We start from the raw sequence: 26,226 nt of genomic DNA on the forward strand, positions 1-26,226 counted from the left end.
CCCCTTTCCCTCCAGTTCCCCCACCTCTCACCCTGCTACCAGAATAGATGACAAATGATCCTGTAACCAAGCAACTGGGCAATTGAAGAGTTTCAAAGTTCCAGTACATGATAGTTTAGCTATGATCATTTGGGTGATCAGGCTCTGACTGGAGATGCCATCCCCAAGTTAAATACTTGTGCTCTCTCCGATTAGTTTTACCCTGGCAAGGGTTTGCAAGGGTTGGCAGAGGTAGAATTTTGTCCTCAGAGCTTAGTAGCTTCTGCTGCACGCAAGAGGATGACGACCACAGAGGAAATGAAGATGCATCTACTTGACAGTCACCTGCATAGCAGCAATGGAGGCAGCCCAGTTAATACAGCCTTGGTGATACTCCATCAGTGATACCCCAATGAGATTTCATCCCCAGCTAGTGAGTGCTCATACAGAGTCCATCGGTAGGTATGCTTAGCACACTTTAATCCACCACCATTATTCTATTTCTTTGCATAATGCAATAACATTTTTATAAGAATTAAGTCACTGAAAACATTTTAAAATATCTAAATCTTTTTCATGAGTCTATTCTAACTGCAGTAGCCCTTTCCACCGGGGGATGGATTGTGAGATAATTGATTTTGATGCCACCACGTGTGCCCTTGCTTTAGACTCAGGACACATAACTCACGTGGAGGTCAATTATCTCATAGTACAGTCCCCAGTGGCAGAGTCTATGGCTTAAAAAGATCCTATGCCAGAAAAAGTATACCATTATTACAGGCTGGTATTTGTTTCCAAACAAAAATTTAATGGTAAGATTGTTTACTGCCTACCCGCATATACGTGCAGATACATGTGTGTGTATAAAATATATATTGAATATAAAAGGAATATGTTGAATGTATATCTATTTGTACAGGTATGTCTGTAACACTAACCACTACAGTATTTTTGATGTAGATGTAGAAAAATGTACAGCACGGATTTTTAACTCTTGCATTGCAAAGAGAATGTCTGTAGTAAGGACATTCAGTTCTGCCCATTTGAATAAACAAGGCAAATAAATGTCTTTAAAAGAAATGCAGCCCAGAATCTGCTAATTGTTTTTAAACTCTGAGATGTATTAAGCCTTGTCAAATCCTTGAGTATCCTGGCAATACTGAATCAGCATTCACATATCATCTATAACTGTTAACTAGCCACCACAGATGAAAACTATTAGTAATAAAACTTGACCCTATTAGGTTGACCCAAGATTAAGTTTTCTGGCTGATCACTGAATGGGGGTGGTCAGACATGCATTTGTGCATCTCCATTTAGCAACAGGGGCCCAGAAGAATGTGGCAGTATTCTAAAGAAAACTAGTCATAGGTAACTAAACCCCCCACAAAAGACTTGGCAAGCCACCCTGAGATCACACTGCCAAATTCCAAAGGGGGGTGAGTGCTTTCAAATACCCAGCAAGCATTCAGGCTAGACTCTTCGGTGAGGCAGAGGTTAAATCAGTATCAGGTAGAGAAAATTGGTGCAAACAGTGCCATCTTTACCAGGTTGGGATTCTAGGCTGCACAGTAAGAGGTAGCTTGCAGGTAAGGGGATATGGCAGAAAAATCCGTCAACTGGAAAATATCACCTACCCTTTCTTCAGCCCAGCTCCTTGGTGCCTCTCCATAAGCACACTCTTCCAATCTCAGTTTTTAAGTTACGTCCAATTTCTGACCCCAGGTGAATGTTGAAAGTATTCACACCTTACCACTTACAACTCCATTTGTTTTTTACCACTTAAACCCACAGAATATAGCCTCAGCCATTTGAATACCAAGCCTCAAGGCGATGTCAGTCCCAGTGATGCCAGAGGGACTGAGATGTGCCTCAAAGTGAAGACAGTGAAAGAAATTAGGAAAACTATCTTGGGAATGTGCATCAGTGGGACATTTTAAAGCTAAATGAGACCTATGTTCCTTTTCAAAGTCAGGCTGAAAATCAAAGAACTTCAAGTAAGAAAACACACACTTTGGGAAATTAAGAGGTTAGTGCAGCTGGAGTTTTTCATCACTGCTGCTTAGTGTAGGTTTATTGGTCGCTTTTAAGTAAAGAATGCCTAGCAAAGATCATCTCCAGCATACAGAGCTTCGAACCTGGAACTATTAGCATCCTCTTCAGGGTGAATAATTGCAATCAATAAATTCACCCTCTTCATCCATGTTAGAATTACTGTGGCCACAGATAGTGCAGATATGCTGAGGGATTTGGGGTGTAATCTTCCTCATGGCACTGCTCTCACTGAACTTACATGTCATTCTATTGAGCAGTAATTAACAAAACCAAAAAGACTAAAAAAAAAAAGATTTAAAAAAAAAAATACCACAAAACCAAAAGAAAAACCCCTCCAGATCTTGTGAACTATGGGAGTGCAGGAGGCCAGGTCCCTGTAGAGTCTGGCTGGTTTAATAACACTAGTAAGAAAACAAGAGTAGTAAAAAGAACGATCAGAGTGTTCAAGAGCAGCGAACAGAATATCAATCACAGTGCAACTGCCAAAACGCTGCCTGTTCTACTCCTTGCCGAGACACTAACTCCGAACAATTTGCTGCAGCAAAGGAGCAGATTTAATGAAACAACATGGGTTGCAGTGGCAGGACGGCATGCTGGCACCAGTGCAGGGCACGGCAGCACATGTGCTCCCACCTCCTTGCAGGGTGCTGATCCCCTCCCCTGCTCCCCAGCAAGATGGCAGTCCCAGAGCAGTCATGCAAGAGGCAGAGACACAAATCTACCCACTCCTGCTCTCCCTCCACCCTTTCTCCTCTGGAGCAAACCCCAGGGATGCAGCTCGTGTGCTCCAGACCTAGGCTGGCATTGGAAATGCCAGTGTGAGCTGAAGCAGGAGAGGAATGGAGGACACTCTACTGCTCGCACAGTGGTGTTGGGAGAGGCCTCACTCTTGCCTTACAAAAAAACATTTGGAAGCCTCCACAGATGCTGACTTTGCTCCCCAAAACAGTTCATTGATGGTCAGGAAGACCTACTCCCAAACAAACTGCCCCTTGGCAGGAGCCAGGGTGAAAGGACCCGAGCCCAGAGAGCCCAGCACAAGTCACTGGAAAATTTTAATACCTCAGCTTTTGTCCCAAAATGTGCCCTCCTAAGTTTTAACACAGGTGACCAGCATGTCCTACGTCTACTATTATGATTCCTGCTTGATTTACAAACTGCTCGGTCTCCCTGAGCATACCCCGCAGCCCCACACACTGCATGTGGAGTACCATGGGCCCATCAATTCAGCGTGACACAAATTCTCACAGTGGAGTGATGTTTTGCACCGGGCTATTGTCCACAAACCATTATTTGTTGAAAAACAAACAAAAGGAGAACATTGGAGATACTTTTACATTATACTTTTCTGGTTCCTGAAAATGTGAGATAATGAATAAAAATGTTCATTACAGAATTATTCACTTTTCTCCATGATTCACGTCCCAGTAATTACCGTGACCAGCCTAATAAAAACTGCTACAAAACGAAGGTCAACTAGCAGTTAGAAGTGTTCATTTTCATTTCAATGTATTCATCTCTGGCTCCTAATGGCCTCATTTTCTCCTATGCTCTTTAATAAATACCACTGAATTACAGGTTAAATAGCTAAATTAAATTATTGCAATTACAGCGTGCGGAGCACTGAAACTGGTTTACCTTTCCCAGTTCAATTAGAGGGGAAGTTTCAACAGCCTGAGACTCCTGATTGCTGTCAATATTCTGAATCACTAGGAATCCGCACTAAAGGCCAGGTTATTTGGTTACAACCTGGGTAATTTCTACACCCCTCTTCCCTCCTGTATAAAGAGGAATGACTTGAGCGCTCTCAGCTAAAACAAAATGAGGCAATCAAAGTATTTTGGGGGAAAGCAACCACAACGCATAATTGATTCTTTCTGACTGAAGAGAAGGGAGCCTTGAAGTGGCTCAGGCTGAGGGAGAATATAGGAAACGACAACCTTCTTCCTCTAAAGGAGGGGCAAGTACATTTTAATAAATATGAATGCTTAACCTGCCATCGGCCCACAATTATTTTACATGTACAAATTAAAGATGTTCTTCATTATTTAAATATATTCCAGCATTTGTTGATGTTGCCCCTTCCACAGGCTTAATTATTTAACATCCTTTTATAAGAATGAATATCTTAATAATAAGGACCATTGGAAGATAATTTTTTTTTAAAAAAAAAAAAAGCTTTGTTTCCAAAAGATCCCAGAGCATGCAGCGATATTTGTTGTGGAAGAGCTCCCCCTTACTTCTTCACTCTCATGTTTGCAAAAAGCACCAAAAAAAGCTATCAAGGATGGGGGATTCTTTCCTGCAATGATAACAGGACATGAAACACAGGCACACTCAAATACAGTTAGAACAAGATACTGAAATATTTTGACTGCTCAGTGCTATTGCTATTTCTAGCGTCAAGGGGAGAGGGAATCTGTTTGTCTTCCACCAAAATCCACATGTTCAAAGCCACATGTTCTGTACTGCAGTTAAACGGAGAAACGATACTGCCACTGTGAGAAAAGTGAGGTGGACCAAGCAGCTAAATCACTCACAGGCTTGGATTATTCCTTCTTAGGACACCTACGGGAAGTAGCAAGAAAGGGCATTACTTTGTGCCAAGCTGAGGACCCACATTAAAATATCTCTATGGCCAAAGTAAAAATATATATACACTCATTAAGGTAATTGGGAGCATACACAAAATCCTGTTCTTTTATGATCTCATCTTTAATACCTTTTGCCACTATCAGTATTTAATTCCTGGTAATCAACTGGGTGTAAACAAGAACAGAATATAGCCAACACACCGAAACGGACTTGGGATTAATATGAATGTTCAAGAAGGGGACACTGATAGGGACACCACTGTGAATTAAAAATGCCACCGAGTCCTTGCATGTGCCACATCAAGGCTGTGGAACATAAATACGATTTTGCCTACTGGATTTTGGGTTGGGGTTTTTTTGGATGTGGATCCTGCTGCAAACAGCCTTAACGAGCCACAATATTGCACTGATGTTTGTTCTCAGTAGCTTGAGCAGAACTGTATCCCTATCATATTTTCTACAAATTATAAACCACACTTCTCATGAACTTGGGTAGAGAGACAGATTCCACATGTGAATTACCAAGAGAAGATCAAATCTGCAACAAGGTAACCTACAGTGCGGGGCAGATCCTGAACATACTTTATAACAATGCAAGAGTTAATTAGTGGCAGCACCTAGAGCCCCAAAGGAGACAAAAGCACTGTATAGTGCTTTGGGAGACTCAGCAGAGAAAGCCAGAAACACAAATAGAGAGAAAGTATTACCAGGATCACTATGAAGTCCCGAGTAAAGAGTACTAAAGGGCTTAGTGCACATGTGAGTAGAGGAAGAGGATGAGGAGTTCTGAACATGTGAATTTCTCAAACTCATCCCTCTAAACAAACTTGAAAGGTTTGATTCTCCACCCACCCTTCCTCAACCTGAGAGCAGGGTTCAGTTCACATACAACCTTGTGAACCGAACCCTGCAGGGCTTGAACAGTTCCAGCCAAAACTGTAGCAATGGAAATGAAATGCGTGTTTTGTGATAGCTGACAAATTAGGTTACATCTCTCCAACTGTGAAGTGCATCCACTCTGCAAGGTATGTTTCCACTGCTTTCCTCCCAGGTTTAAGAGGGCACCCATAACAACCCAGGGCTGAGTGGGACTCAGATCCTATTTGGAATCTAGCTGGGATACGCAGGGCATGGAAGAGACAATTGGAAGGTTTTTCTTATGTCTATCACATTAAAAAAGCACTTGGAGGATAACTGTACCAGCCAAGCAATGTAATCAATGTATAAAGCCCATTCCTTTTCACAGGACACCACAGATCTTATCTTACAGATTTGACTTACATGGTTAAAGTTAAAACAAGTTTGAAGACTGTGGACTAGAGCTGCTCAGAACACTTTTACCAAAGATTCTTGACAGCTAAGATGGCCTGTGTTAAGAGCAGAATTTCAGTGAAGTTTCATCAGAAAGACGGTGCAAGAGAATAAAAGAGAGTTGTCTAGTGGTCAGGGACCTGCCCTGGTAGTCATAAGACCCATATTCAACTCCTTTTGTCAGACTGCAAATGATCTGGGAGAAAGATGCTGAAACAACATTGATACTGACCCAGAAGTTTTTGCCTAAAAAAACTGAACACACAATTCCATTTCTGAGAAATCTTTAAGTTTGGGTTTCATTCCATTAGGAAGAAAAAAACAATCTGAAACTTTAATAATGGATGCAAAGTGAACATTTGTTATTCTTCTCAATTCTTAGGACACAAGTCCTAAGAATTTTCTCCCTATGAGAAACCTGATAGAAGTCACCATGAAGTTTCTAGTGGGTTGAACAGACCACAGTTTCACACCTAGATCATGTGTGGGGTTTTTCAGAACACCAGTGCTAACACCTGAAAAAGTGAAGGAAGATGAATTTTTCTGGGCAATTTCAAGCTTTTATTTCACTATGAAGTTCAAGTTTCCTCAGCTAGAAGCCAGGTAGGAAGGAATACTAGTGCATTATAACAGACAATAAAAGGAAACATAAAATGTACTGCTGCAATTCCTTGAATTACAGAAACCAATCAAAGCTCAGACAACTTGGAAACATGAGCCAACACTAACTTCTTTTTGACTCTTTTTGTTTTACTCTGTGAAGCATAGTTTGTACCCTCTAGGGTGAAGCCTTTATTATACTCCCTAGGGAAGAAACACCAGCTTGCTGAAGTCACTCCTTTTACAGCCGAATTGCCACTCCCTTCTTCAAGGTGAAGAGAAAGGGCAATATCACCATAATGCACTATCGAGATCTCAGCGATTTCAGGAGACTCCAAACCAGCCTCTCAGGGCTCGTGGCAAACTGCATTGCCTGAGGGAGGGTAGTGATAAAGTCTAGAGACTTCTCCAGGGCTGACAACTGTATCACTGCAGTCAGATGCAATTACGGACTGGAGCAGCTAGCAGGAAAGGGGATTGACAGTGACCAAGAGGTGGAAAGGCCTGGGAGAAAACAGACCAAACATTAGTAATGCAAAGTCAATGCCTAGATTGCTAAATCTATGTGTTACACAAAGGACCTCCTCTGGCAACCGTTACTCAAGATGACTAACGTTTGCTCATGCTGACTTCAACGAAAACTAAGTGCCTGAGAAACTGCTACCTAGGGTGAGGAAGGGTATGTCTACATGGTATCTGGCAGGCTGACAAAGGCTCACCCTGCCTGCACTCGAACCTGGCCAGACGCAAGCCAGCACCAATGCAGAGGAGACGTAGCTGTGGTTAGTACAACCCCAAACCCGAGCTAACAAGCCCTGCAGAGAGATGGGGCTGGGGCTCAACATCCTCACTCACACAGCTGTACGGCTTCCGGTGCAGGCCTGGCTTGCGTCCAGTTGGCTTGAAGCATGGGCAGAACAAGCTCGTGTCTGCTTGCAAAATACCACACACACCTACCTTCACACAGCTCTGACTTTCGCCCAAGAGGTTGAAGAAATGAAGAAATCCCACATAAAGCAGCCATTCTGGATTCTTGGCTTCTTCAAAACCTGGAGATTCACACTGTAGAGCCAACCCAGGTTTGCTTTCCTAGCGGGCTCCAGGTATCAAGTACTTAATCTCAACAAGGTAAAATTAGTTGTATTTAAATCTTTCAGGTCCCCTCTTTTTTTAAATTTATTTTGTGTGTTCTCAGTTATAGTAAAAGTTAAAAGCCAAGCAGATTCCATGATTTGATCAGAAATGCTCCAGCATCTCCATGCATAAGTTTTAGCCCTCCTAAGTAGGAATTTTAGACGTACTTTTGTCGTGCATTTCAATTCTGACTACCTTGGGCCAAAATACTCTTATCTTCTGCAAGATAACTTGATAACTGCTGACCTGGATTATGAGCTCAATCCAAACCCAAAGCAAATCACTTTCAACCGTACATTCATTTTATGCCTGCTGTTCATGTAGCGACGTGACCAGACCAGATTTCTAGAGGCCGGGAACTTACTAACAAAGTCTGTGCCCAAGCCCTTTTTTTTCCTGCCTGTAAAATGGTCATACTCACCTGTGAGGGCTGATTAGGACAAACCACAAAGATGAACTATGCTACACTCAGGCAAGTTGCAGCATTTTTAAGGATTATCGCTCCATTTCTAAACCACCAAAGCCTACACTTCGGAGAGCAGAGGAGTCGAGAAACACTACACTCTCTGACCCCTACACAGCTTAAATTCTTAGGAATCTATCTACATGTCAACATGATGGCCACTATTCATAAGTAACAAAGCTGGACACTGCACCCTGATGCTTTCCAATCAAACCAGATCACTACACCCATTGCCAAAAATAATGACTAATGAAATGACTAAGAGGGATGGGTAACTGAAAAGCAGAGGCTGCAGGAGTGACACAATACTGTGAAGTATTAATTCTGTCAGGGAGCCTGGCACTGAGTATTTTATATCCTTTTCTCTTTGGGAACACAATGCCAATCCAGTCTGGTCATTTTATTTCATAGGAGAGGGGAATTCCTCCTTGCAGCAGGAACCTCATCGCTGCAAAGGAAAAAGTAAAGTCATCCAGAAGAACAACAAAATGTTAAAGCAAGTCTGTATATTAGAGCTTAAAGTGGGACTCAGAAAGGCAGCAAATGACAACTGAACCAGAATCTTCTCTTGCTTCTTACACAGACGTAAGAAGAGAGAGAAGTGAGACAGGAGCACGACAATGGCAAAAATGAGTGGACTGTGCCAAACTTTCTCTTACTACCCTTGCCAAAATGCCCTGTTGTCTCCTGAAATACAACTTAATGGCAGTCAGGTAGCAAGAAGCCTGATCTAATGCTCGCTGAATCAATAGCAATTGATTTTTCTGGTAACTCCCATGGACTTCTTCTATGTCCTGCCCTGAAAGAGTTCATTTGTTCCCTCGCTATTTGATCGTATTTCTTCCTAGAGTGGATCTCCAAGGGTTGAATTTCTCTGAACATACAAGTCTATTCACAGTAATCCTGTTCAGGTTCTTGCACTGCTTGCTTTATCTGCATACCTGTTTGCCTGAGATTAAGCCTCACATGTTATTATTCCTTCCACATCCCCACTAAAGAGACACACCGGGGGGAAAGGGAGTTGGTGACGTTCACAGAGGGACTGTGTGGTGGGGGCAGCAGCAAGAAACCCCAACTACACTGGCTTCCCAGTTAGGCATTTGAGCTGCAAAACTATCCTTGCTGTAATGACTTGTATTTTATTGTTTATTGTTTGCTCACTCTTCAAATTAGAAGTGCTCTGGGCTCCTTGGAATGAAAGGTTCTAACTAAGTACATATTGTTGCTGTTGTTGTTGTTGTTGTTGTTGTTATCATTAAGATTATTCACAAATAGAAGCGTCAAGGTAGATTCAGAACAAGTTCTGCTGAGGCTCGTGTATCTTCCGGGCATCTATCTCTGCTGTTATATAGTATTAAAGTGTGAACAGGGAAAACCATGTACCCAGTCAGCGCTGTGTTTAAGTGGCCTGCCAATTCCAGCTAATCACCAAGTTATTTACTTCCAGTTTATTAGGCCGAAACTGCCACTAGCTGTTGGCAGCCTCTAATATTTACACCTTACTTTCCTGGGGTCTCTTCAACACTGCTGTAATAAAAAAGCCATTTCTTCCAGGTTTAGATGCAGGAATTAACACACAGAGCACCACGCGAGGCCAAGCCAAATTCTGATCTCAGTTACAAATGTGCAACCCCATTGATTTCCAATGGCTTAATTTGCAATGGTCTTGAGCTGCTGTACCTGAAAGCACAATTTGATCCACTGTTTTCACAGAGAGAAGTAACAGCAGTACCTCTTATACACTTGTGAGTATTTTAAACACAGTAACAGTTAGACAAACATCAATCAATCACCATCAGTGGCCCTCAGTCTCATTTCCATCACATTCAGTAAAACCCAGGATGAGCAATTCCTCAAAAATTAGCTTAAATTATTCTCACTCATTTTATATACTACTGTAGCTTTTTATTATTTTAGTATTTGAGCACCTCAGAAACTTTCACATCTTTATCCTCAGAATACTCCCAGTGAAGAGTTGGAATTCCTTACTGAATTGGTGGGAGACTTTCCATGGAGAAATTAAGGGACTTTTCCAAGATCACAGGGAAAATTCAGCGGAGAAACAAGGCTTGGGTTCAGATTTTCCAAACTGTAGGGAACAGGACATGAGATACAAGAATCTCCTTCTCTTATTGATACTTTTCACTGGATAGCAATAAAAGCATACGGCAAATTCTCAAATTCACTCACTATTTTTCAATCTGGATTTTCCTTTTTTAGCCAGATACAGAGTCCTTTCATTGACATCATTGGGGACCCCTGGACAGGAATGTTTTCTTTTCTCCCAGCTGTAAAGAGAGCCTGTTGTTGGTCTCCTAAAGCTGCCTTTTCCAAGGAACGCTCCCTGTGCAGTGTTCTCCTTTGATTTTAGACATGATTAAAACTTACAGCCATGCTCTCAGTTGTGTAAGGCTAACAGAGTATCTACCTGCGCAGAGATGAGCAAACGTGAGATTCCTGATGCTAAGCCTCTGATGTGCATTGAGCTATGTGCTCCACATGAAGTTCCCAACCCCTTTATGCCTTCCAGCTGCCAGCAGAAGGGAGTTCCACAATTTGCTCAGGGCCAGGCACACCTTTATTCATAGGAAAACCTGCTAAGAAGCAGCCAGAGCAAACCAATACTGACTCATACCACATGTGTACTTGCTCAAGTGACCACTTCCAGAAACGATAAAATACTGCGGACAAGCCCTGTCCTGCAAAAATTACACATTCGCAGCTCATTCGGCAGACTGGGTTCATTGCAATGAGGAAAGCCACCATGTTACAAAGGATAGCTTTCTTTACACATTTTCTCAAAGATGTTTTCTCCCACCCCATGTAACTGTGTAGGAACAACCAGTCAGGAGACAACACCAAGAGAAACTGCAACATACTTTGCTGAACTGCACTGTAAGCTGTGCCCCATCTCTTGACTTCAGTCCTGGCTCTCCTCCACAGAAATGAAGTTAACCATGCACTACAGGCTGACCAGCAACAATATCAGCCACATGAGTATCTCGCCAGCTTAATTTAGGATGGTCATGTTTGCATCAGTTACATTTCTTCCCTATAAGAAAAGAAAGCTAAGAAGAGAGTAGAGAAAGAAAGAGAAGTAAAGGAAGACAAAAAGCAGGTTTTGTTTTTTAATAACTTGAAAGTATGATCTGATAGGGAGAGAGCATTTAGTTTATTTTGGTCCACTTCAGATTTCCAGTCACTTTGTGAGGTATATCAGTTGGCAACTGTGGACATTTTAGCACAGTCAGGTAGACAAAGGTCAGGAAGAATCATCAGAAGCAATCTAAAAGGCCAGGTTTTACCCTAGTAAAGTGTAGTTACTTTAATTAAAAAAGTCTTGCTGCTCAGTTCAGTACCATCTATGAAACAAAACCCAAGGATTTAAGAAATAATTATATTTGAAATTATATTAATTAATGTTCAATTATATTTGAAATTAATGTCATTATAGTTACATCCCAAATGAAAAAGCCAGCTAAATGTAAAACCAGTCTCTCCTCTGTTCTCACCTGCCTGCTGTATGTAAAGTCCTATTCAGGTACCAGGGGAACGGAAGGTCCCACTGGAAGTACTCTTTGCTGTAATTTTTACATGACTACAGTACAGAAGCTAACGTGGCCAGAGCTCTGGGATGCCAGTACCTTTCCTTCTCCATGACTCCAAGTCCTTTCTCTGTCCCTGTTATCCTCCATCTCCCCTCCTCTCTCTCTTTCCCTCTCTCTCCTGCCATACACACACATCCCAAGTCAGAGTGATTTATAGACAGCAAGGAAGATTTGTGTTGGACTTTACATCTCCGTCTGTCCATCTGTGAAACAGTTTTCTAGTCATAGACATTACCTGAATAGCGATTTAACAAAAAATAAAAATGCAAAGGCCATTTCACAAAAAAAATCCAAGTCACTGAATTTGTTAAGCTAACTATTTTTTCTCTTTTGTTCACAGTAATGCTGGCAAACATTTTTAAAAGTGCAGGAAAGATTTTTAAAAGAGGCTTTAAAAAGCAAGCTCTCTCTGTTTTTTGGAAACACTGACAATCCTACTGCCATTATCAGAAATGCCTGCCCTTGGCCAAAATCTCTCCTGCTCCACTCTGACACGCACTGGCTGCTAACCTGCTGTTACACACTGGCTGGGAAGGCGTACTTGAACAGCCAAGAGGGCACCGCTTGTGAAAGGACTGTAAAGCATCATGCACTACTAAACTGGAGAGCCCACACAGAAAGATCCTGTTTGTACCTGCTTTTATCTAAAAAGCTGTTGCACTTACTGTGTGCAGGTGTACGTCAAAGTTAGCTGGACGCTACAAAACCTGATCTGGTGCCCACGCAATTCAGTCTTTTGCTCCTTTTACTGTCTGCTCTCCACAGATCTGCATGAACTCAAGCTAGCGAACTCTGAAAAGCATTTTGCCTGGCTTGCCAGAAATGCTTGAGCACCTAGCCAGTCCACAAATAGAAAAGAGAACAATATCAGCTTCATATTTGTTTTTATGGGTTGAATTAACTTCAGAATCAGCACTGTGCGTGCAATAGCAATGGAAACTGAACTTACCTGCCCTCGGACAACATACCAACGCTACTGCCTGAGTAAAAACTGAGACACAAAGTCCTGGTTGTAATCAATTCACGGTGCATTCTCCTGAACTGGAGTTTGTCAAGTATTTCTGACAATTTGAGGATAACACTATCTTGTGTATAGATATTTCACAAGCAGAGAAAAAAAAACTACCTGGGATACATTATCTGTTAACTGTTCACTCAGCTCATGATAGGTGTGTGACTCTGAACTGTATTTGGCATCTAACATCTCTCTTTTGATAGATAGCGGTATCTCAGCAGCCTGCTCTCTGAGCCAGTGCAGACAAGGAATGGGCAGCACACGTTCATCAAACTAACATCTGCTTTCAATTCTCATTTATAGATGTGGAATCCTTTCAACTGGACATTAATCATTCTCTACAGCAGCAATTAGATACTTGAGACACATCAGAACAAATCAAATTAGCCTTATTTATTAAACAAAAAAATCCTAAGGAGTAAATAAAAAAGACACCAGACCATCCTGTGAGCAGCAACATAAAAAGAAAATTAAGATACTGATACACAGGAGTCTAAAAGCTTTCAGGTGCTATTTTCAAAGCCTCAACTGTAACCAAATAGCAGAGGGCTCTACTGCAGAATGCCTCATGGATTACTTTAGCAATAAGGTATAATTGAAAGGATTAACGTGAATGTAATGTTTCCCTTCCAAAAATTCCAGGAATGCAAAAATGACTCTCATCTGCATTGTGTGACTCATGTTTTGAATGCTGGAACTTCATTTTCACTCATGAGGAATTCAAGCTCAGGGAAATGTTACCACAGAAATCCTCATTCAATTGACAAAGGAAAATCTCTCTCTCTTTTGCTGCAGTTAAACGAAGCCTAAGAATCATATCTTTGGAGAGTCTGGCTTGGTTCAGCTTCAGGCAATGGACATCCTGCACACCGAGGAGAGACACTGCCCTCCCCAAGGGATCAAACGGATCACCCTGAGGAGCTCAAATTCTCCAGACTAGCTCAAACCAAGCAGAGCAGCTTCCTCTTGCTGGGTTTCCCCAGCTTAACATGGCAGACAGCTTTCAGCAAGCAAGGTGGGGGACACTGCTACATTTGTGTGGAAATTAGTAGCAAAACAGCTGTATACCACAAGACAAATCTGGACTGGTCTAGGGGAAGGTGCACAGCTATCCACCAAACACCCGATACTCTCTTTCTCTATCTTTCCTTCAGTTGCTTTTTCCAAAAATTGCTTTTATTTTTTAATAAAACATGTAACATGTTTGTTACAGAACACTGGCAATGCCTAAGTGAAGAAGAACTCTCACCATCTAGATCATATGTATCAGCAGCATTTCAGGAGTTTTTTATAAGGGGTCTAAATGTTAAGCAGATGAGAAGTTTCATGAAAGAATACGTCTGAGAACAGCAAGCAGGGTTTGGCCATCCACACACAAAATGATCCTCGTCTGCCTGTGCCATAGATCATGAAGCCGATCATCTGCTCCCATCCAGAAAGCCCCATCCCGCGCCGGGCTGCCTTTGCTGCTGGAAAGCACCAGGGTGGGACGAGCAGGTCCAGAGGAAATGTGGTTCTGCTGCACGCCATGAAAGAATGTGCTGCTTTATCACCTCTCCTCTCAGTACCTATTCAGGGTGGCCATGGGTGGGATGGAGACTTGCATGGGAAGGAGGAAGGCACTTTTTCCAGTGAACCTGTCAGACCTCTCCTCCTCCTCCTTCGATATCCACAGCCTCCCATGCTGATCCTTCCCTCTCCCTTCCCCAGCTCCTCATACACCTGCCTGTAATAACAGCAAAGATACCATCTGGGGTTAGCTCATTACATGTTTATTACTCCTTTGTTTATTTCTTCATAAATATAAACTGTTGTTACCTGTGCGAGCCTGTGCATCTAGCCCAGTTCTGGTGAGCCTTAAAAGCCCCAAACTGAAAATAGCCTAAAGATGTGAAGAATCAAAGCCGGCATCACAGCCCAAAAGGCAGCCAGTTAGCCAAGGTATGGAGAGAGAACCATTGCAACATGCAGCATGTAGGGATGGTTTTATATTTAAGATTTCCTGGCTCGGAGGTACTGTGTTAGCTAGTTAGATGTGGTTATAAATAGAAGCGCCTGCTGACATTAATCACAATAATTTGGCGATGTGGCTACCGATGTGAAATTATGAAAGGGACAGGTACCTTGCAAAGCTAAGCCCAGTTTATTGTCGGCCAGATCGTTTATCAGCCAGGGAAAATAACCTTTCCTCCATGTTCTGTGATCTCATGCAAACAGGAATCTGAGCGTGAGAGGGAGGAAGGGGCCTTGGTTTTTTATTTGATTTGATTTTTCATTTGGTTCAGTGTAACTTTAAGAAATATTAATATGCTCCTTCGTTTAATTTCATCTGTACCACTGGCCAAGAGAAATGCACTAATTTATAAGTTGAAGCAAGCCTTGAGATAATGTCACCCACCATTCATCCAAATTTGTCACTAGCATCCCATTAAAGCCGTAATTATTTTTTAATTAAAACTAAGGAAGCTGGCATGCATGTGCCTACTTTATACATCTGTTATGGGTTAAAATAGCTTTTAAAAAATGGTTTTTTAGACCACAGTCTTTTGTGGCCGTGGCCTATGCCAAAGAAAACGCAAACTTGCTTATTTTCTCCATGGGGCGCAACACTGCCTATGTGTGCCTGAACAGATTCGACTGGCCGTGAAAAGAATTCTAAATAAAACACAAACATGGAATTTGGCAACGCCACAGAAGCGAGCTTAAGACTAATTCCAGCATGCGGACGGCTCTCACACAGCGAGTCTGGCTCCACTATAAATGAAACCAGGCTCTGTAAAATCGCCAGTAAAGTTTGAGTTAGGATTTAAAGAGACAGCGCTCTTATTCCAAGGTTTAAGGGGGAAAAAACCACACGCGCGCGCGCACATAGTCGCATACACCAACTTATTAAGGAAATTCATGCTGGCCCAATAAGTCTGCACATTGCAAGCTGTGTTTACTTTCAGCAGGCATTTCCATTTTTAAAAAAAAGTGAAGTTAAAAAAAAAAAACACAAAAAAAGCAAATTCACTTTGGACTTGATTTTTAGAAAAAAATGCTGTAATTATTACTGCGGGGACCACTGGCAGAGACAGCAATGAATGAAGGACCTACCTGATGGCAAAGTTGAAATGATACATTAAAAAAAGAAAGGAGTATGAAAGTTTGGGGCAGAGCAGGGGAGGGGAAAGGTGCGGATGGGGAGAGGCTCCATGGCCAGGGTGGCCACGGACAGAGCAGCCTGTTCCCATCAGACAGCCCAGCAAGTGGGATGGTGACTCACTGAGACTTGCTGGGAGGGAGCTATATGCAATGCAGCCCCGTGCTGCCATGGAGAGGGGCAAATCTAACCCCGGGGCAATGCAACCCCTTGGGTAATACCTCCCCACGGTCCCAGCCAGCCCCAGAGAGTAAAGACATCGGCGAAGAAAGAGTGAGGAGAAAGTGAGAAACAGCATTCACTCATCTTTACCTATTAAGGAAAAAACAAATTTAAGAAATCCCAGCTTATAATCACAAAACATGGCCTGGCAAACTTAACAGGAAAGGGCAAGGAGCAAATAATTTAAGGCAGTGATGGTACTGTCTCCCACACACCCTCATCCTCCCTTACAGCTCTGGATGATATCAGGCCACAGAATTAAAATTAAACCTCAGGTGCCCACCTCAAACCCTGACCATCAGTTTTTTCCTCAAAACAGGGAGAGCACAGGGAAAGATTTGCTGGCTAGAGGGCTCTAAATATGGGAAGAGCTCAGACATTTATGAGTGTGCTCAACTGCACTAATGAACGTTGACAGTGATGGTGGAGGCAGAGGCTAGCACCACTGCAGCTTTCACACTGCTCCTCGTGGAAAACCTGCAGAGAAAGTACGAAGAAAATTGGGAGGGAGTTTACAACAATTTCACAAGATTTTGTACAACTATTCTACATATCTATTGATAATGATAATGAAAGGTTTGGCTTCAGTAGGCTACACAGTTTTTAAGATTCTACCTCGACTTTTCAATGGAAGTATTAGTTCAGTTTAAGGAGAATCCAGAAAAAAATAGAGAAAGAACGACGTTTTTTTATTATATTTTATAAGGTTTTGCAGAAAGGTGAAGTTACTCACTAATCTTGTCCTCACCATAGGCAAAACCACAGTGATCCTACTCCCAGTTCAATCAACAGTTCACACATTTTTATAAAGGATTCGGATTAATCAATCCGTAAACACTCAGACCTAATTTTTGGACAGACTTTGCATTATAAGCCTGTCTGTGCCATAATAAATGAAATTATTCTCTCCCTGTTCAACCAGAGGAGAGGAGAAGATAACCCAAATCTCTGTTAGAAGGTGCAAACTGAAAAAATAGTTCCCCCACAGGCAAAGGGTGCTGCTGCCATGTTGAGGTCTTCCTATGTTCCATGAATTTTTGTTTTTCACCCTGAATGCCATGGATAGTTTTAAATGGTACATACTTCCCAACAATATTCTGATTCTTACTTAAATCTCCCTGCATCCCTGAATTCCATAGACCATTTTCACAGCTGGCGTAACAGTACAACGCCACTGAAGTCAGAAAACACCTCACAGAAAGATGCTCAGCTAAGCATCCCTAGGCAGGTCCCTAACCCATCCCTCAGTGGACTGCTGGCATTGTACAGCATGCCCTGGAAACACCACGCTTGTCACGCAGCCATGGAAGAGACGTAAGGATCAGGTTTAGATCTGGGCCTCACGTGAAGTAATCTAGGTCAATACAGGACATGTAAGGAGGCAGTCTGACACACAGAAAGGATAAGATGCTCCCCTCACTTTGCCAGGGGACGGACTGAAAATAATGCATTCACAATTGGCTCCAAATAGCCAAGTGACATTTAAACAAGCATAAAAGCTGCAGGTATGTTGTGCAAACTGGCTTCTCTCTAACCAGAGATTCCTTATGTTAATAGCAAAGACAATAATTTAGAAAGCACCGTTTCATGGCGTGATTCCAGCACCTATGCCTCCCCACCGCCTTGCTTAGTGCCTGTATTAACCTCATTCCAGAAGTCCCAGGACCTCTGACTCTTACAGCTGAATTCATTAAAAATGTAAGCCCTTGTTATGTGGGATTTTTGCCTGCTTCCTTCCAAGTGCACGCTTTACTGACTCATTGAACCTGGCTTCCCCAGCTCGTGCTATGGCAGGTTGTGTTAGCTGGAACAGGGACCCATAGAAATGGTTTGATTAAGACAAAACCAAGAGGGAAATAAAGACAGAAAAGGCACGTACCATACTCTAGCGTACCAGATTTCTGTACGTACTGCAAAAATGCTTGGAAAAAGCCTGACCAAAAGAAAGCAAACAGCATAAAAACGTATGTTGCTAACAGTTGCTCAGCTGTTTACTGCTCAGCAGAAAGAAGGACCAATATGCAGCACACAGGAGCCCAGTGGGGCACACGCGAGGTGCATCAGCATGGCTTCTTTGACTCAGATCCCTTTCTGAACATAAAGCGTCCCATCTGAGCACAGAACTCTTCCTTTCAGCTATTTTTACGAAGCACTCAGAAAAGAAAAAAGAACCCAGGTCCTCTGAATTAGGCAGCTCTGGAGGGACATGGAGTAATTTTTTTGCAGTCCTCTGGCCTAAACCTGAGCCACCCCAGGAATATGTGATCCAATTCCTTTAAAAAAAATAAAATAAAATAAAGCTATTTCACTGCAAAATGTACAACGCCTCGCCTCTACCTTTCCCGCTCTGACTTGTGAACTAAAGAGCGGTTCTCATTGCAACTACCTACACCATACCCCATGCCTTGCCATACTTCCTTTGATGCTGAGCATTATATTTGTGCACAAGAGATTTATCTCTGTTCTCACAAACTGAACAGCCCAATTCACTTCCTGGCTCAGACACACAAACACATCCGCACGTATCTGACAGAAAGCGAGAAAAAAAGTGATGACAAAAAACTACTGCTGAAGGGGCAGGAGAAAACTCCATCCTGAATATGCCAGGTGAGGCTGTACAAGTGAACTGTTTAGCATATGCTATGTACAAATGAATGGCAATTTACTGAGAGAAAGAAAGAATAATTGCAAACACTTATGCCTCGTGCATGTGTATAAAAAAAAAAAAATCAGCTCTTAGAAAGCGGGTGCATTGCCCAACCAAAAGGCAAGGCACCTGACAAACAACACTACCCCTAATTTTGTCGCTTTGTAGGTGATTGCTTCCTTCCTTCTCTTCCTGCAGTTGATTTCTTCTCTTTTTCGGAAGTGTTCACCAAGAGGCATTCAACTCCCTGAAACGGGTGGGAAGGAGGTGGCAGCAGGGAGAGGCTGGTCCTATCCTGCAAACCATCCCTGGTGGTTACCCTGCCGCAGAAATGCGAAAGCTGTTCCTGTCCCTTTGCTGAATACGAACACGCACCATGCTACAACTTCAAAAATAGGTCTGCTCCTCCTTCAAACAACCAAGGTGTTTGGGGATGTAACGGCCGCTGAAAGCTACAGCGGTGCCCAAACCTTGCCTAGTGCTCCCCATTAAAGCAGTCTTTATTTACGCTGGTGTCTTCTGGAAAGTACTGCACAAACACCAAGAAAAGAGAAGGCTCTGATTTGTTTGGGTCTTCTGTCAGAGCAGCCGGCAACTTGCCATCAGTGGTGCCTCTTTGTAACCAAGCTACTCTCCCCCTTCCAAACTACTGATACTCCCAAATATTAACTGAATCAAGGGGGGGAAATGGGTCTTATTACTAATGGGAATAACAAGACACAAGAAAGGAGCCCTGTAAAAAAACCTGCTCAATGAGATAGAACAGAAATGTCCGTCCTTTGCTTTCTCGTAACCTCCCCTTTTGCCTCATCTCCCACCTGACACCACCAAAGCCTGTTCATGCTTTAACAAAGATGGATCAGTTGCTGTGCAGTCCCCTGGTGCTTACCTACACTCTGAAGTCACCTACTCCTAACCCAGCCATCGCTCAGCAACCTCTAAAAGGAAATAAATTCGTTCATTCCAATAAGAAAATTATAAAATCACCTTCATCCATCTTGTTCCTATATTTTTAGATTTGATTGTGGCCAGAGAATTGCTGGCTGGGAATTACCCTTCCCCCACTCACACATACACCCTTTAAAAATGCAAAATCTAGCCCTCTATTTCAATATTTCTGATGTCAGTGACCGGTGTCGGCTCTCCCCATACAGTAACTGCTTTAAAGCGCTGCATACAGCACTGCATTAAAAATTAATTACACATGCTATTTTATTGATAGTGCATAATGTAATGAGCACCAGCTGTGCTAAACATCCAAACTCCTTTTTAAGACAGCTATAAAAAAAGAAAGAAACTGCACTTCCAAATGCTTCTCCTGTCAGAGGAGAAAAACAGCAACATCTTGGATGGATTTGAAACAGGATTCTTTGATTTAGCTCTCCATTTGGAGCGTTTGAAGAGTTCAGACTCTCGGGCTCAGCGTAGTGGTATGCGATCGAGTTAACTCTCTCAATGTTGGAGCCATTGTCTTTACTGCAGGCAACGTCGCCTTGAACCCTTTTGTCCCGAGACTACCAGATTCAGTTCCACCAGTTAATATTGCAATTAAGGGCTTTTCTTTTTTCCTGGGATGTCTGGAAATGGCAGGCATCCACTTTAAAGCACCTTTAAATATTGCTATTGCTCCTGCTGGTTCTTAACTTGGCATAATTAGGACTTACAAAGTTACAGTGATCGGGCGTCTGTCTAGAGCAAAGCCTCAGCCACGCTCAAATTGCCAGCGCCGCTGCCCCATGCAGCACCCTAATTTTAGCCACCTCTTTGCCGTCTTAAGGTCTCTTTGCTGCCTCTTGACAAACACGCCATTCAGTCAAAAAATCAGTTTGTGATTAGATCCATCTATTTTGAGTTTGGATCTGATTTTAATATCTGGTGAGACAGAGAGCTGCATAGACAGACAGGTCACACATGATTTTAATACTTGGATAGATGGATGAGCACAGAGATTGATAGATAGATGAAAAGATGGATGCATACGCTCAGACTGATGCATTACCGTTTTTAGTATATACATCTCTCACACATCCCTGCACTCTGTAAGTACTGTCCACAAAGTCAATTCTACTATAGCATGCATTAAATATTTCACTAAAATAAATAAATACATGTAACCATGACTAATAAGTACATGTCTCCTGCATGTTAGCCAGTACTTTAGGCAAACCTCTTCTTTATGCAGCAAAATTAAAAGATACATTTTCAAAGGGTCTCAGGGAAACTATAGAACTTTGTTTGCCCTCAGACACATACACCCAATTCCTCTTTCTCCTCTCGAAAAAGCACCCAGTGCTGATCAGAAATCAAGTTTTAGTGGACTTTTTTTTTTCCCCTGAGATTCCACTCAACAAAAAATGAAGAGTAGAGTACCAGCCATCGTCCTGGGACTTGATGAGTTAGGAGGTTTTTGCTGGATGAGTTTGCATTCTCTGCTCCGATTACTGTTTTGTTTTCCATTGATCCTCCTGTGTTAATAAAACCCAGTCTGGAGTGAACAAAAGCTTGCTTCTTGTTCTAGTAAGAAATGTGCCGAGTGCATACCATATCATTAACATAAAAGTTTTTGAAATAATACTGCTTTCTAGACAGACTGTATTAATTGCATCAAGCTTTTTACAGCAGGGTGGTCTAATCTAGTTCTTCTTATTGGCTGACTCCAGTTATAAAACCAACACAAAATGAATACGGTGATATAATTGAAGGAAGAAAAAGTATTCTTTTAAAACCTATTATTTACTTACAGGTACTTCTTTTATCTTTACTGTCACCTTAACCTTTGCCAAGAAAACACCAGACTAGTTAAGTAACGCAGTAAGTAGAATTTTGGTAGCCAAGTAAATCAATATTAACTTTCCAAGATGACTGTGTGATTTTCAGAATGTCCTAATGACTAATACAGCTGATTCCTTGAATTAACAGGATCTTGTTCCACTCTTCTGAGCTATGGCCCCATGCCTTCCTCTATTTTAGACCTTAAACTTCACAGCCCTGTCCATTAATCACTGCTGTCCATGCCCACTTGCTGTTTTTATATATGCAACTAAGTATCGTAATTACTTTCCACCTCCTTCCATCAGCCTACATGTGGCAAGGAAGCAGTTTCACTGGTTAGCTGAATATATGTGTAATGAACAGATTTAATTATCTTTATGGAGGTATATAAAACCCTCACTCGTGGGCCCAGGTCCAAAGATTTTGGATCAGGTATGTATCTGAATGCAGGCATAGGGGATAAATTATTACCTGTGCCATTACAATCCCCTTTGTCTTACGCCGATTATAATTCCATTTCTGGGGCTTTTGCACTGTAGGATCTTCAGGACAGGGACTTTTTTCTTTGGAAAGCACACTGTAAAGTGCCATGCACCTCTGTGCTGAGATTTTCAAAGCTCATTTTTTGTTAACTTTAATGGGAAATGGGCATCCAAATCTCTTAGGCAGCTTTGACAATTTAAGCCGTAATGTGCAATATTAATAAATCAGCATCATAAAAAGAGCCTTATGAAGATGTATTGTGAAAAAATAGCCCCACAAAAAGCATTGCAGTGTATGCGCACATGCATACGGGCATACACTTTTCTTTACATACTTACATCTCTCAACAACCATTTGCATGTCTCTGTTATGCAAAAAAACCTCTGCGTGTTTTACAGTTACTCTGAGCAGTTGCAATTCATTGAAATGAAATAAAAAGCAGGCTCAGAAAAGCACCCTAACCTGGCAAGGGGTAAAGCAAAATGAATGCTTTGCCCATTTATATTTTAGATCCAAGCTACACAACCGTGTGAATTTCATGACTCTATTCCAACTTCTAATTAAATAGGCACTAAAAACATTTAAACGGGAGAACCCAATTCAACAGACAGAAGCCTCTGAGGCAAAAAAATAAATAAATAAAGAGACTGAGAGAGGGATTGTTCCAGTGGTAGATATTTTTTTTATATCACATGGAAAAACATAGACCTTTACTCACAAATTCCTCATCCTGTGGTGCCCTGAACACAAAGAATTGAACAAAGACAGAGGGGACCACAACCAGCACTGGCCGAGCGACAGAGTGGACACCCAAGCGGACTTCCCAGCACCATTTACTGTGATTGAAACTACTATCAGCAGCACGTTTTCTAAAGATCACAAACAGCTCTGGATGAGGCAGGACGACCTCCCCTGAACGCTACTCAGCATTCTGGGTGATCACTCTTATCTAGGTCGGAGATTTCCAAATGCAGTTTTCACACATGTGTTCCCCAAATCCCACTGGCAGCCAGAAGTTTAGATTCTCCAGCACAAAACTTCTGGGACTCTTGGAGGCCCAATTTGTGAGTGCCCAGCAGAGATTTGGGAGTACCTGCAACTTCAAGCCTTCAGGGTCGCAGCCTGTTTGAGAACCGCACGGAAAAACTCAAGGTCCTGAATTAAATGAATGCTGAAAAACAGGTAAGGTAAGAAATGAAGAAGGAGGAGGAGAGGCGGGAACTGTTGATGGCTTTTGTTCAAAGAGGGAAACAATTCCTCAGAAGCAAGAACAGGGCTGACAGAATAAAAGGCTAATCAAGTCAGAGGCACAAGCAGATCTCTAAAGCTGTAGCAAGTGACTGTTGTAAATGTCTATATTAAAAAAGAGGGCACAATTCAGGGATCATCACTAGATTATTAGTCAACACATAGAACTCACTTTTCTTTCATTTCCACAAAACATTTCAGGGGCTAGAAAGATCCCGTAACCCTTGCTACAAGGTTTAAACCATGCCCAGGCTCATATGCAGTGAATACTACGGGAGCTAAGAAAGGGTTAAGTAGACATAATCTCCTTTTTCAAGGGAAAAAAATATTTCTTTCAAGCAGAACTTGACCAACTACTGTCATAAACATGTAGTATGCACTTTGATATAACCTATTCTCTAAGTGCCACAGACTGCAGCAGTAATTACAGGAAGCCATGATAACAGGTCTCTCTCTCCGCAGAGCTGGCATCGCTCTCCCAGCAAACAGGCAATTCTGAAAACTCGCAGCGCACAACTCCAAAGTGAGAACTCAAAGTACGCAAAGTACAAAAGCCTCGCCTTCCCACATTCTTTAATAAGTTATTCCTTCCTTCCTTTTCTATTTTTAGTTGTACTTGCTTCCCTCCCCACTAGCAGCTGGCATCAGAAACAACAGGGAACCAGGGCATCCAGTTCGCTGTTACAACTACCTGCCTACCAAAGGCACCTGGGTGCATACTGCACCAGTGAAGAGACAGAACAGCAAAACATGACATCAGTTCCAGTTTGGTTTACTGGTTACAGGGAGGAGGGAAGGGGGAGGCAGGAGAGCTATCTGACTTTCTGATCCAGCGCTCACCATTCGGAAGAGCCCATCTCTACACCCATCTCAGGCCAGTTGGTCAATCTGCTGAGGTTGATGAAGCAGAGCCAGATTAAAACAGCATCTTCCCCACCCTGTGTACGGCAGCTCGGACAGGAAATCTGACCAAATCCCCTGGATGCAGTGACTGTGCCACACCACGCAGTGCATCGTTGCAAGCCCTATGCCTGCGCCCCGGCACAAGCAGCTGGGTGCAGGCTGAGCCTCTCCCAGGCAGAACAGGAGCCTTCCTTGCATGCCCTGAGCTTCACGCAGGGTCGAAACAGGACCCTGAGGAGTGTTCTCAGCCTCCTCCCGAGAATATTTTGTCTTTCCAAGATGCAAATTTAAATTTCTTGCAAAACTTTTTCTCTCGCTTTATTAGAGCAACGAAGGATGTACAGGGACATTCTCGTGAGAAATAGCATACTGCAGCCAGGTGGTACCACTGCTTGTGGAAGGAAAAAGCTGAGCGCAGCAGTTTTGCCAGCTTCAGGAGGACAGGAGGAGCCATTTCCCAAAGGCCTTACTCCTGACAGTCATTGCTGTCTCTCTAAATCCTCTGGTCCTCACGCATTACTTAGCTAGCATCATTCTGGGAACTCCCCATTAAAACTCCACGCACGTTAGCATGAATGAGGGCTGCAGGGTTTGGCCCACCACAGTGAGACTCCATAAACGCTTGCGGATTTTGCCACAGCTGTATTTTCTTTTAAGCCTTCCCCATTTTCACCTCTCCAGCCCACAGTTCACCATAGACCCAATCTTGCAACTGAGCCACGCTCAGAAACACCCACTGATTTCAAAGAGATCGCTGGGTCTGAAATGATGGGGTCTGGCAACAATATGTCCGTGTCCTCTTTGGCTAGCTCAGTGCACCCTCATTTCCACATCACTTTCCCCTCCTTGCGGTGACAAAAGTCAAGCATCCAAAAGGAATAAAGGAAAAGAAAAGCTGACGGGGGAAAGGCGAGGGATGCGTGGCAAGTTACCAAGGAGCATTTTCTCAAAGCAAGGGAGAAAACGGCATGGAGCACATACATCCTGCGTGCACATGGACGCGGAGGAGATCCTTTAATACAAATGATTGGGGAGGGAGGGAAAAAAAAGGAGGGGGTGGAAGAAAAAAACCTCAGATGTTAAATGTTATCCAATTAAGCTTAAAATAAACAGCCCAGAGAGACAAAATCTTGATACTGGGGTATCACATTCTGTAAGGAGTCTCAGACATTTGTTCACAACGTGGCACTAATGGCCCGGCAGTGGCCGCTGGTGACAGCTGAAGGTGGGCAGGCAGGAGGGGAGGGATGAGGAAATGGAGGGAGTCGCACGCCCTTTCCCGCTCCCCATCCTCCGCCAGGGTGGAGGGGGAAGGAGGAAGGGGAGGGGGGTGGTTTAGGGCATTTTCTCTGCCTTCCCCATGCGACCCAGCAAAGGCAGCTCTCCCACAGCAAAGACGACATCACTTGGCAGCACTACTGACCTTCAGATAGCAACAAAAAAAAAAAAAAATGTTTCTATTACCTGACAACTGACAATGACATCCAAATGTGCCTGACGTCTCAGTCTGAATCTCAGTCTGAGTCCCGCCAACTGAGACTGCACGTGCACCACAGCAGGGCAGGCTAAGGCAGGGCGGGAGGGAGGCCAGTGCGCGGAGAGGTGACGTGATCACGGATGTGTGAGGGTGGGAGGAGGCAGCTATGGGAGCCCCCGGCAGGTTTGCAGGCCTGGACGGCCCTGGAGAAAAAACAATAGAAAAAACTGTCAGTCGGATCTAAGTTTGAAGGGACAGAGGAGGCATCATCAAGGGAGACAGGCGAGGAGGGGTCTGGCTGCCTAACACGCGACACGCTTGGTCTGAACCCCTCTCTGGGTTCGGCTGAGGCTGGCGGGCTCACGCCGGGCAGGGGAAGAGCAAGAAGAGACATGGGGGACCCGCAAACCCGGGCTGGGGGCCCGTGGGGGGGGCACGGAGAGGGGTGAAGCAGGGGGAGGACGGACGGCCCTGGCCTGGAGCAGAGCCGGAGGCGGCGGACTTCGCCACCGGCACTTGCTCAGGGACCGAATCAAAAGGGGGATTATTGTTTTACGGCTGGGGGGATTGGTT

The 26,226-nt window shown here is 43.2% G+C and overlaps 1 protein-coding gene across 1 annotated transcript in view; it reads right to left on the reverse strand.

Moving 5' to 3' along the window:
• Positions 1 to 26,226, reverse strand: part of BCL11B (B-cell CLL/lymphoma 11B) — an 87,435-nt gene that overhangs the window by 23,604 nt on the left and 37,605 nt on the right. The window contains exon 5 of the mRNA XM_019472451.1: positions 15,349 to 15,414. Coding sequence (XP_019327996.1) covers positions 15,349 to 15,414 — 66 coding nt within the window. The remainder of the gene's footprint in view (positions 1 to 15,348; positions 15,415 to 26,226) is intronic.

Source organism: Aptenodytes forsteri, unplaced genomic scaffold (genome assembly GCF_000699145.1).
Source record: "Aptenodytes forsteri isolate BGI_AS27 unplaced genomic scaffold, ASM69914v1 Scaffold193, whole genome shotgun sequence".
NCBI lineage: Eukaryota > Metazoa > Chordata > Aves > Sphenisciformes > Spheniscidae > Aptenodytes > Aptenodytes forsteri.